Source organism: Rhinopithecus bieti, unplaced genomic scaffold, assembly GCF_001698545.2.
Source record: "Rhinopithecus bieti isolate Rb0 unplaced genomic scaffold, ASM169854v2 scaffold_13207, whole genome shotgun sequence".
Classification (NCBI taxonomy): Eukaryota; Metazoa; Chordata; class Mammalia; order Primates; family Cercopithecidae; genus Rhinopithecus; species Rhinopithecus bieti.
In genome coordinates this window covers 5749391-5762940 of record NW_016807866.1, presented here as the reverse complement: position 1 = coordinate 5762940, position 13550 = coordinate 5749391, and the positions used below count along the sequence as shown (strand labels likewise).

The 13550-nt window shown below is 41.5% G+C and overlaps 1 protein-coding gene across 1 annotated transcript in view; it reads right to left on the bottom strand.

The window, feature by feature from the left end:
* Positions 1-19: 19 nt before the first annotated feature.
* Positions 20-13550, bottom strand: part of MORC3 (MORC family CW-type zinc finger 3) — a 57363-nt gene continuing 43832 nt past the window's right edge. Inside the window, exons 16-18 of the mRNA XM_017883966.1 lie at positions 7944-8832; positions 4662-4819; positions 20-1527 (exon numbers count right to left, since the gene is read on the bottom strand). Of these exons, the coding sequence (XP_017739455.1) occupies positions 1374-1527; positions 4662-4819; positions 7944-8832 (1201 nt within the window). The 3' untranslated portion in view covers positions 20-1373. The remainder of the gene's footprint in view (positions 1528-4661; positions 4820-7943; positions 8833-13550) is intronic.

The window sequence follows — 13550 nt, the reverse complement described above, 5'->3', positions numbered from 1 at the left end:
AATATTAATTCTTTAAAAGTAGTATCTGAACAGTTAGCCATCATATATTTTTATTTTATTACAAGATATTTTAAAATTTGGGAAATTACAATTGTGACAGAAAACCAGCTTCATACCAAAAATACACTTTCAATTACTTTATCAGGCAAATAAAAACAATCTTCATTTATTTGCTCTTTCCAGAATTACTATACAGTAAAAATTCAATATTGTATATGACAGACATGTATTAAGCGTACATACAAAATGAACAGATTGAATGTTCAAAAACAAAGGTAAAAATAAATAGCAATGATAAAACTTTGGAAAAAATAATGCACATTTTAGTTGTGGAAAATATGGTTCTTATATATACATAGTTTATACTTAATAGAAAGCCATCTCTTTAAAATTGCACAAAACATGGGACCAATAAAGCATAGTATTTTATGGCATGTAATACTATAATCTTAAGGAAATTTGTTCCTTGACTCCAGGATATAAAACACTTAGGTTTGTAATATAATAAAAGGTATGTAGTATTGTTCGAGAAAGACTCTTCCTCAACTCACATTAACCTGTAGTAATCCTACAAAAGGCTGTACAGGAAATTTCACAAAAAGAAATATTAAAAAATTATCATGCCCACTTCATGCTGACTAAACAGCCAAAAATGGGCTTCAAAGTAAACTTGGTGGCCATTTAATATTTCAATACCTTTCTTCTGTTAAAGACTGTTTCTTTGTTCGATAAAAACACTTTGTGTTCAACCGTGATTGGCAATCTCAGCACAAGAAAATCCTGGCAAAATGGAGTTGGTTTTTGCTTACCTTATTTTCATGAATAAAATATTTCAGGATAGGAATTTATACAAAAGAAACATTAATGCTCAATTCACTTATAACCAGAGTTGTATCAGGAGTGTTACTACATTATTTAAAAATCCTATTTAATAAACTCCTTTATAAGAAAATCAAAGGTAACATTTCCATTTGTATTATGGCATAGCCCTCGACTTAGAGAAAAATACACTTTGGGGAACCAGAAAAAATTGCACAAAGCTTAGGGGCAACCTGAAAAGCTCTTGGTGAAAAACACTTCAGTACTCTAGGGCAATAAAAAAATATGTGCAGGCTTAATTACAAATATTTACATTCCAAACACAGTCATGAGTTAGCTTCAGCTGCTCAATGCCAACAATTCACAGGTATTTCAAAACATCTGATAATGTGTCCACAATATCTGTGACCACATTTGAATGCATAGAATACAGTAAAGATTATGGTTTTCAGTCTGTTGCCTATCATATCTATAAAACAAACATACTTATATTTTAAAAGCTGTACAACCAAAAGAATTGAGCAAATATCTTCTTATCTTACATAATATATACTTTAAGTACTACTGATTTCACTCATTTGTTCAACAACTTGTCCTAAAATCTCATCAACTACATCAACATCGTAATTCACTTGCTGAAGATCAAGATCAGGCACAATCATAGCCAGCAGCTGTCCTACGTTAACTCGAAGAGATCGGAGTTTGAGGCTGCAAATACAAATACGTAACGTATTAGATGAGCATTACAAGTTAATATTCATGTAGACCTTAAAAAGTAAAATACCAAAATCAAATCTCTGTAGAATAATATACAATTAAACAAAAAGAAAAGCAAAACCTCCTCTAGAGAACTCAATTTACTTTTATCAGTCAGGTGCACTTGCTCATGCCTGTATTCCCAGCACTTTGTGAAGCCGAGGAGGGAGATCGCTGGAGCCCAGGAGTTCGAGGCCAGCCTGGCCAACATGGTGAAACCCTGACTCTACTAAAAACACAAAATATTAGCCGGGCTTGGTGGTGGCACCTGTAGTCCCAGCTTCTCAAGAGGGTAAGGTGGGGGATCACCTGAGCCCAGGAGGTCAAGGCTGCAGTGAGCTGCGATGGCACCACTGCTCTCCAGGGTTCATACAATTATCCCACCTCAGCCTCCCGAGTAGCGGGAAGCACAGGCCCACACCACCATGCCCGGCTAATTTTTTAAAATTATTATTTATAGTAATGGGGTTTCACTATATTGCCCAGGCTGGTCTCAAACTCCTGGGCTCAATCAAGCATTCTGCCCACCTAAGAGTGCTGGGATTACAGGCATGAACCATCATGCTAAGCCACAATTATCTAAAACATGTTCTATAAGATATTCATAGTCGTATAAGAGGTAATAAAAGGTTCTGTGGTCAAACAAGCTTGCAAAACGTTGTGTTAAACAATGTGAAAAAAGTTTTTTTTAGGCTGGGCACAGTGGCTCACGTCTGTAATCCCAGCACTTTGGGAGGCTGAGGCGGGCAGATCCCCTGAGGTCAGGAGTTCAAGACCAGCCTGATCAAAATGGTGAAACCCCGTCTCCCACTAAAAATACAAAATGTAGCTGGGCGTGGTGGCACACACCTGTAGTCCCAGCTACTGGTGAGGCTGAGGCAGGAGAATTTGCTTGAACCTGGGAGGCAGAGGTTGCAGTAAACCAAGATTATGCAACTGCACTCCAGTCTGGGCGACAGATCAAGACTCTGTCTCCAAAAAAAAAATAGTAATAATAATAATTGCAGGACTGTTCTGATCCTATTACATTAAGTTACCATGCATTTACAGACAGCAATGGTTTTCTGAAAACAGTGGGAAGCCCTAGATTAAGATAATTACACCTTCCAAGTTTATGAATATCAGCATTCTAGACTTTTATTAAAATGCCCAAATGTATTTAAGCAATAAACACCTAAACTGTAAGGCAGCTTTTGTTTCAAATATTATGGCAAACACATAAAATGAGTGTTACAGTTGTTCTTGTTCCCCATCCCACTACAATATAGTAAGTCCATATTTAATTTAGATACTGATTTTTCTCAAGTGGAAATCTATGAATGGATCGAGATGTTCTTCCTTAGGTTGACAATGCAGAAAATGTGATGTTGAGCATGTTCGTTTTGTGAGCTTTTACGGTAAGAGTCCACTAGACCCAATTTGAAAATACTGTAATCGTTCCCATGCCAGCTTTTCTTTTTTTTTTGAGATGGAGTTTTGCTCTTGTTGCCAAGGCCAGAGTGTGGTGGCGCAATCTTGGCTCACTGCAACCTTCTTCTCCCAGGTTCAAGTGATTCTCCTGCCTCAGCCTCCCAAGTAGCTGGGATTACAGGTGCGTGCCACCATGCCAAGCTAATTTTTTTAGTAGAGACGGGGTTTCACCATGTTGGTCAGGCTGGTCTCGAACTCCTGACCTCAAGTGACCCACCCACCTTGGCCTCCCAAAGTGCTGGGATTACAGGCATGAGGCACCATGCCTGGTTTTGAGACAGAGTCTTGCTTTGTCACCCAGGCTGGAGTGCAGTGGTGCAATCTTGGCTCACTGCAACCTCCACCTCCTGGGTTCAAGCGAGTCTCCTGCCTGAGCCTCCCAAGTAGCTGGGACTACAGGCACCTGCCACCACGCCCAGCTAATTTTTGTACTTTTAGTAGAGACAGGGTTTCACCATGTTGGCCAGGCTGGTCTTGAACTCCTGACCTCAGGTAATCCGCCCAACTCAGCCTCCCAAAGTGCTGAGTTTATAGGTGTGAGCCACCACGCCTGGCCTACTTGTTTTTTTTTTTTTGTTTTGTTTTTTGTTTTTGTTTTGTTTTTTTGAGACCAAAGTCTCCGCTCTGTCACCCAGGCTGGGAGTGCTGTGGCGCGGATCTTCAGCTCCTGCAAGCTCCGCCTCCCGGGTTCATGCCATTTCTCCTGCCTCAGCCTCCCGGGTAGCCTGGGACTACAGGCGCCCGCCACCTTCGCCCCGGCTAGTTTTTTTGTAGCTTTTAGTAGGAGACGGGGTTTTCACCGTGTTTACAAGGATGTCTTGATCTTCCTGACTTTCGTGATCCGCACCGTCTCGAGCCTCTCAAGTAGTGCTGGGATTACAGGCAGTGAGCTCACCTGTGCCCGGCCCCTGACTGGTTTTAATAGGACTTCCTTCCTAATATCATCCTGTACTATGGCCAAATTTTTAGTAAGGTTGGTGAATTTCACTTCCCTAAAAGATTAGAGAGTAGCATAATCGTGAAATAAGGACAGAAGGACAGCAAGCCATAAAGAAATGCTACCAATGTACGACAATAAAAGAGAAACAGGTTTGAAGGAGTGAATTTCAGTAACAGTCCTCGGTGTCTTCTACTCATGGCCAAAGTTCCCTCTATTTTCAATATTGGTGCCCATTTTTATTTTCCTTCAAAAAACATTCTAAAACCACTGATTACAGGTGTCAGACTTTGCACCCAACCTACAAAATTTTTTTTTTTTTTTTTTTTTAGTAGAGACGGGGTTTCACCTTGTTAGCCAGGATGGTCTCGATCTCCTGACCTCATGATCCGCCCGTCTCGGCCTCCCAAAGTGCTGGGATTACAGGCTTGAGCCACCGCGCCCGGCCTCCTTCTAAATTCCTATTCCACTTAAATAGAACCTAAATGGTCAGAAACTGGAAAGGAAGGATAATGAAGTGTCACTTCTTTTGTATCTATCATATAACACCAGGGTCAGAGCAAACAATCAATAACTTCTTCTGACAGATCAGTATCTATCTGATGGGTGCTAGCAGATAAAAATAAATAGTATCCTAACCATAATTGCAGCCCCACAAAAACGCCTCATTTAATATTACCTTTCCCCATCCATATAATTTACAGACTCCTCAATGTTACTTGATGTTGAAACATCTGCTGCTGTCTGTTGATTTGTAGATTTTAACTGTTCAACTTCAGTTTTGAGTTCTTCACACTGTGAACGGATTTGTGATTTTTCCATTTCCAGCAATTCAACCTAACAAAAAATATAAATGAACTTTATAACTGTAAAACTTAAAAATGCTAATGGCAAAGTGAAATTGCAAGCTAAGAAATATAGAGAACCTGCTTGATAACATTATCAACTATCAAAAAACAAATACACAAAGAAAAACCAGTAGTTTTCTATAAACAAAGCTTCATTCGTTTACAGCTTCACTTCTCTATCTTTTTACATGGAGAGAATACAACATATTACCACTTGATTTAAAAAAAAGTGGTACCTAGAAAATGAAAAACCAGCCAGCACGGTGGCTCACACCTGTAATCCCAGCACTTTGGGAGGCCGACATGGGCGGATCACCTGAGGTCAGGAGTTTAAGACCAGCCTGACCAACAAGGAGAAACTCCATCTCTACAGAAAATACAAAATTAGCCAGGTGTGGTGGCAGGCGCCTGTAATCCCAGCTACTCGGGAGGCTGAGACAGGAAAATTGCTTGAACCCAGGAGGTAGAGGTTGCAGTGAGCTGAGATCATGCCACCGCACTTCAGCCTGGGCAACAAGAGCAAAGCTCCGCCTCAAAAAAAAAAAAACAAAAAACAAAAAACAGAGAAACCAAGATATTAATGCCTAAATTATGTTAATGTCACAGTGGCTTTTATTTCTTGCATACTCATCAACTTATAATTAAGTTACAATAGCGAGTTTATGCTTTTTATAAACAGATGGTCCCTGACTTACAACGGTTTGACTTTATGATTTTCCAACTTTATGATGGTGTGAAAGTTACATGCATTCTATAGAAACCTCACTTTGCATACCAATACAACCATTCTGTTTCTCGTTTTCAGCACAGATTCAATACATTACATGAAATACTCAGTATGTTGTGATAAATCAGACTTTGTGTTAGATGATTTTGCCCAAATGTAGGCTAATACAAGTGTTCTGAGCATTTTAAAGGTAAGTTAGACTAGGCTAAGATTTTGGGAGGTTGGCTGTAATGAAATAAATTTGGAGTTAATGCTATTTCCAACCTATGATGGGTTTTCCAGGACTGACACCGTAAGTTGAGGAGCATCTGCATTTTGTCATTCAGCTCCTGAGCCAAGGCATCAAGATTAGTGTTTGCATGAGCAGCACTAGTCCCAAGGAAGAGACAGCACAGCACCACACCATGGTTCCCAAACTCTTGAGCAGGAAAATCCTTTCTTTTCTTTTTTTGAGGCAGAGTTTCGTTCTTGTTGCCCAGGCTGGAGTGCAATGGCACGATTTCGGCTCACCGCAACCTCTGCCTCCCGGGTTCTAGCGATTCTCCTGCCTCAGCCTCTGGAGTGGCTGGGATTACAGGCATGCGCCACCCCGTCTGGCTAATTTTGTATTTTTAGTACAGACAGGGTTTCTCCATGTTGGTCAGGCTGGTCTCGAACTCCTGACCCCAGGTGATCTGCCCGCCTCAGCCTCCTAAAGTGCTGGGATTACAGGTGTGAGCCAGTGCGCCTGGCCGGAAAATCCTTTCAAAAGCCTCACACACGGCCAGGTGTGGTGGCTCACGCCTGTAATCCCAGCACTTTGGGAGGCCAAGGCGGGCAGATCACGAAGTCAGATAGAGACCATCCTGGTTAACACGGTGAAACCCCATCTCTACTAAAAAATACAAAACAAAATTAGCTGGGCGTGGTGGTGGGCGCCTCTAGTCCCGGCTACTCCGGAGGCTGAGGCAGGAGGATGGCATGAACCCGGGAGGCAGAGCTTGCAGTGAGCTGAGATCACGCCACTGCATTCCAGCCTGGGCAACAGAGCAAGACTCTGTCTAAAAAAAAAAAAAAAAAAGCCTCACACACAAAAATGTATAAAATAGATTAAAAGGAGCTACCTGAATTTGAAGTAGGGGCATACGAAGAGGCTACTGATATTTATCATTTGTCTACCAGTATTTATCGTTTTTCTCCTTCTTCAGTAAAAGAACCCACGCATAAAGACTGCATTTCCCAGGCACCCTTTAGCCAGATGACTCAATACTGATAGAACATAAGCAATTCAGGCCAGACATGGGGGCTCACGCCTGTAATCCCAACACTTCAGGAGGCCATCGTGGGTGGATCACTTGATGTCAGGAGTTCGAGATCAGCCTGGTCAGCATGGTGAAACCCTGTCTCTACTAAAAATACAAAAATTAGCCAGAGATGGTTGCATGTGCTGTAATCTCAGCTACTGGGGATGCTGAGGCAGGAGAATTGCCTGAACTCGGGAGGTGGAGGCTGCAGTGACTCGAGATCGGGCCACTGCACTCCAGCCTGGGCAACAGAGTGAAACTCTTGTCTCAAAAAAAAAAAAATAAAATAAATAAATAAATAAATAAATAAAAATATATATATATACACACACACACACACACGTATATATCAATCAAGATTTTTAAAGGGATAAGTCAATTTCTCTCAGGAATCTTGAAAGACATAATCTAGAAAAATGAATGACTCCATAACTAAAATATTAACTATACTTAAAAGTAGAATTGATGCCCAAAAAAGAAAGAACATAATTAACTGTATTAATGAGGTATTAAGTTAATATTGGTATTCTGAACAGGATATTTACCATACCTGGCTACCCCCATTATTTTTCAGGAATGCACATCTCAAGACATTGAAAGAACCAAAAATGCCCCTAACACATTTCCATATGCCTCCAGGAAGCCCCCTCCTCAGGTGAGAACCAGTAGAATAACAGACACTCATTAAAACATAATTATTTTTAAGTGAAAGTATTCCAATCTAGCAATTGGTATTTTTTTTTTTTTTCTTTTGGAGACAGAGTCTTACTCTGTTGCCCAGGCTGGAGTGTGGTGGTGCAATCCTGGCTCATGGCAGCCTCCACCTCCCAGGTTCAAGTGATTCTCCTGCCTCGGCTTCCCAAGCAGTTGGGACTATAGGCGCCTGCCACCACGCCCGGCTAATTTTTGTATTTTAGTAGAGATGGGGTTTCACCATGTTGTCTAGGCTGGTCTCGAACTCCTGGTATCAAGTGAACCACCCGCCTTGGCCTCCCCAAGTGGTGGGATTACAGGCATGAGCCACTGCTCCCAGCCAACTGGCAGCTTCTTAAGGTTTAAATGGCCCTGGACTCCATGGCTACATGTTGGATGATATAACTCACCTCACTTTTATACTGGTCCCTCTCAATACTGCATTTGTCCAGTTGTCTAAACACATCGTCAAGCTGCACGGCCATCTCATCCATTTCACTTTTACTCTCATTATTGGAACACTGGCTGCATTCAGCCTTTACATGTTGCAAAGCACTACATTGTTTTTTCAGCCTTTCTATTTCTTCCAAAGCTTGCTGATACTGAGATACCATATGGTCTGGACTTTCAGATTTGCCATTAATACTTTCAAGTAAAAATACAGCATCGGTTTCAGTGGACTGATGGCAAGTTTCTTTCTTAACATACTTGTCATTCATTTCTAGTATCCTCTGTTGTAACACTTTGATTTCATCAGTAAACATATGACACTGTCTTTTATAATTCTCTTTCTCCTCGGTGACAAGGAGTAACTGGTTTCTGAGTTCTTGTAATTGGCAGCCTGCATCATCTGCAGATTTATCAGCGGTTTCCTGGGTTTCATGTATCTTTGCTTCAGCTTCTACAAAGGAGGGCAGAATCACTGCATCGTTTCTTACGTCTATCTCGTCTTCAACGGTTTCTTCTTTTTTAACAACTAAACTCGGTACTTCAGTCTGGGTAGCTGCAGTATTTCCCTGGTCGCATCGGGATGATGAGGTGCTGGTTGAACCAGTCTGGCCACAAGGTTCACTGTCACCCACAAGCTCGACCTGAACACCACCTTGCTCAACATGACTCTGTTCTGATTTCATGTCAATATCATGATCTACTGCAGGTTTGGGGGTACTGTTTTCTTCTAAGATGATGACATCTTCGTCGTCGTCATCACCTTTATAAACTGAATTTTCAAACTGACTACTCAATCTCCGATTCTTTGCATTCAAAATTGAAGAACGAGTAGAAAGTCTCCGTTTCAGGCTGAAAAAAATTTTATATATAAAATATAAGATTATAAAATACAGACAAAATAGATGACCTTGAAGTAATTATTCTAATAAATGCAGTATTATAACAATTTTTTTGTTTGTTTTTTGAGATGAAGTTTCACTCTGTCGCCCAGGCTAGAGTGCAATGGCATAGTCTCAGCTCACTGCAACCTCTGCCTCCCAGGTTCAAGTGACTCTCCTGCCTCAGTCTCCTAAGGAGCTGGGATTACAGGCACCTGCCACCATGTCCAGCTAATTTTTATATTTTTAGTAGAGACGGGGTTTCCCCCATGTTGGCCAGGCTGATCTCAAGTCAAGCAATCTGTCTACCTCAGCCTCTCAAAGTGCTGGGATTAGACGCATGAGCCACTGCGCCCAGCTTGTAAGTTCTGAAATACTAAGAAATACCCAGGCTCATTTTTTAAAGTGATGCATTGTATAGTAGCAACCACTGATTTAATGAAGTAGAGATTATTTTCTCCTTTTACAGATCAAGACAATGGACTATTGAGATCTTTTTGAAGTACCAGATCTATTTACTGCCAAACATCTCTGCATTTGACGACCTCCAGGCATTTCAATGTATACATTTTCAGAACAGAATGCTACCCACCCCAGCCCCTTCTTTGTATTCTTCAGCTCAGGGAATGGCATCACCATTTTCATTTGCCCATAATAATTTTTATCAGTAATCAGTGATCAGAGGTTAAGCCATAAAACAAACCAGTATTTATCCTTCCGTATGAAACAATTTTATCCGAATTAAAAATTGTCCCAGTTTCTTCATTTGCATCATTTCCTGTTTATTCATGTTAATATGTGCACAGTTCACATTTATTTATCACCATTTGATTGCCTGTTTCCACACTTGGAAGAATATTTGTACTGGTTTGCTATTTGGGCCTTGTGTTAGACCTCCTAGATCTCAGGAAGGATTTCCTCCTTTTTAGACTGTCTCACAGGGAGCACAGCCTGCAACAGCATCTTAATGAAGGGTACAGAGAACATAACAAATGCCAAGTTCTGCATGATGAAACATCTTTATTTCCCTCTCAAGTCTATTGCTAGCTTAACTGTTATACAGGCTTCCAAGTTGAAAAATTATTTTCTCAGAAATTTAAAAGCATCATTCCATTTTCATCTGCCATTCCAGTGTTTCTGCCTAATTCCTCATCTCTTGGACATATATAATCTGTTTCTTTCTGAAAAAATATTTTATTCCCTGTGTTAAAAAATGTAATGATCCTATGTCTCTGAGTGGCTCTCTTTCTAGACATTATGCTCTGTAGCTAGTGGAAATGCAGTTTTTCTGGTATGATTTCCCATTCTGGAAGGCAGCTATGTTTACTACACCATACCACCACCACCAGTGCCTACTTTCCATTCTGAAGCTCCCTTATTCAGATGGTGGCCTTCTAGTACAGATACTGTATCTTTTCTTCTTTCTCTGTCTTCCAGCTGTTAAGCTTTTCGTTCTAAATGATTTATTTATTCAAGTCTACACCACTTTCTGCCAATAAATTTCACAATGTTTTCTTCTATTCCCTTTGTTTCCGTTTGCTGTTCCATGTGAGAGATGACACATATGGCTATCCATGGCTATCTGTGTATACCTAAGAGTGAAACTGACTAGCAGCAGTGAGGGCTGAGCTGGTGATTCAAAGGGTGCTCAAACTGCCATCATCATTTAGGGCTTCTCTCCTGGAGCACAGTGAGGAGGGGGGGTGGATTTCTCACCATTCAGTATCCAAACTTTCCCTTACTTATTCTGTTTTAAAACAATGGCTCATCTACATCTTCAGCAGTAAAAAATGCTCCATAAAGTAAATCCCCTATCTTCTGACAGAGGCAGAAAAAGAGCACTCGCCAGACTTTGCAGGTTGGGAAGTAGTCTCGACTTTAAATTTCCAACCAAGCCTCTGGTTCTCGCGCCTATCTATCTTCCACCTTCAGCAGTCCCCAGTGCTTCCAAGTTAGGAGACTTTCTAGAGACCTGTGGAGTAAACTGGTTTTTACCATCCTCCAGTAGCCTTAGGTTTCAGCTTCCGTTGGTTTGCTATATCAATTACTTTTTGCTTACTCTGCCCTGTTTAACTTGGAGTTACTCTATTATTTTTCTCACCAAGCTAATTCCTATTTGTATTTCCTAAGACTTAGTTTAGATACACCCTTTCAACATACTTTGGTTTCTAAATTTGAGAATAAATATGGCTTTAAAAACTGTTTAATAGGGCCGGGCGCGGTGGCTCAAGCCTGTAATCCCAGCACTTTGGGAGGCCGAGACGGGCGGATCACGAGATCAGGAGATCGAGACTATCCTGGCTAACACGGTGAAACCCCGTCTCTACTAAAAAATACAAAACTAGCCGGGCGAGGTGGCGGGCGCCTGTAGTCCCAGCTACTCGGGAGGCTGAGGCAGGAGAATGGCGTAAACCCGGGAGGCGGAGCTTGCAGTGAGCTGAGATCCGGCCACTGCGCTCCAGCCTGGGCGATAGAGCAAGACTCCGTCTCAAAAACAAAAAAAACAAAAAAAACAAAAAAACAAAAAACTGTTTAATAGGCCGGGCGAAGTGGCTCACGCCTGTAATCCCAGCACTTTGGGAGGCCGAGGCAGGCAGACTGCCTGAGCTCAGGAGTTTGAGACCAGCCTGGGCAATATGGTGAAACCCCATCTCTACTAAAATACAAAAAATTAGCAGGGCGTGGAGGTGTACATTTGTAGTCCCAGCTACTCGGGAGACTGAGGCAGGGGAATTGCTTGAACCCAAGAGGCAGAGGTTGCAGTAAACTGAGATTATGCCACTGCACTCCAGGCTGGGTGACAGAGCAAGACTCTGCTTCAAAAAAAAAAAAAAAAATTGTTTAATCAAAAATTTCCCTCTTTACTCTTGTCTTCCATTTTGATGACAGCCAACTTTTAAAAAATTTTCTTTGCAGCCATAAAAAAGAATGAAATAATGTCCTTTGCCACAACATGGATGCAGCTGGAGGCCTTTATCCTAAGCGAATTAATGCAGGAACAGAAAACCAAATACTGCATGTTCTCACTTGCAAGTGGGTGCTAAGTGCTAGGTACACATGGACATAAAGATGGGAGCCACAGACACTGGGAACTACTAGAGTTGGGAGAGAGGAAGGGAAGTGGGCAGGGCTGAAAACTACACATTGGGTACTATGCTCAATAGCGGGGCAATGGTATCATTCATACCCCAAACCTCAGGATCACGCTATACACCCATGTAACAAACCTGCATGTGCCCTGAATCTAAAAGTTCAAATCATTAAAACTACTTTTAATTTCTTATCTGTAAACTATAAAACCATCCTTACAAAGAAAAGCCAAAAATATTAAGGAGACCTGTAAAATATGAGTTCTTAATACAGTAGCAATCCAGCTCCAAAATGAGTGTCCAATACACAGGTTATAAAGAGCAAACTGGCCAGGTGCTGTGGCTCACGCCTGTAATCCTAGCACTTTGGGAGGCCAAGGCGGGCGGATCACCTGAGGTCAGGAGTTCGAGACTATCTTGGCTAACATGGTGAGACCCCATCTCTACTAAAAATACAAAAAATCAGCCGGGCATGATGGCGTGTGCCTGTAATGCCAGCTACTCAGGAGGCTGAGGCAGGAGAATCGCTTGAACCAGGAGTCAGAGGTTGCAGTGAGTTGAGATGGCACCACTGCACTCCAGCTTGGGCAACAAAAGCAAAACTCTGACTCAAAAAAATCAATAAACAGCCAACTATTCTAGAATATGCCCTTTTTGATTTATATATGCATAAACGCAGTTAGTTATTTATAATCTTCCTTGGGGTCAAAAACTCCTTTGAGAATTTGATAAAAGCTACAAAACATCTCAAAAAAATCTGGTACCATTATCTTTGAGAAGTTTGTTTCAATGTTCCTCTTTGAATAACAAACATCAGTATAGTCAGTCTGATCCACTAGTTTGTAGACATCACGTTCATTCTTCTTCACTTTTCTTCATTCTATTAACTTGGAAGAGGCCGTCTACAAGACTACTGTTTCCAGAACTTCAGGAGCCAACCCAAGCACCACCTCATCACAAAGCCTTCGCTGATCAATCCAGTCAAGATGGCTGACTGTTCAATTCATGTATCACTTTCTTTTTGACCTTTCCTTCTCCTTCCACTCCTCCAATAAATTAAGTGCCTACAGCATGCCACAGGTGTTGCAAAGGACTTCCGGGTCACTATAGTGTCCTACTGTTAATTGCTTCACTTTTTTTCTTTTTTTTTTTTTGAGACGGAGTCTCGCTCTGTCACCCAGGCTGGAGTGCACTGGCACGATCTCGGCTCACTACAACCTCCTCCTCCCAGGTTCAAGCGATTCTCCTGCCTCGGCCTCTCAAGTAGCTGGAATTACAGGCATGTACCACCACGCCCATCTAATTTTTGTATTTTTAGCAGAGACAGGGTTTCACCATGTTGGCCAGGCTGGTCTCGAACTCCTGACCTCAAATGATCCATCTGCCTCGGCCTCCCAAAGTGCTGGGATTACAGGCGTGAACCACTGCACCCGGCCTGCTTCACTTTTTTTTTTTAAGTCCTGATCATCTTAAAAGCAGGAATTGTCATACTATATAGAAGTTCAAAGAGGTGACAATGTGATCAAACTCTAAAATCAATACAATTAATGCTTTTTTTTTTTTTTTTGAGGTGGAGTTTCCCTCTTGTTGCCCAGGCTGG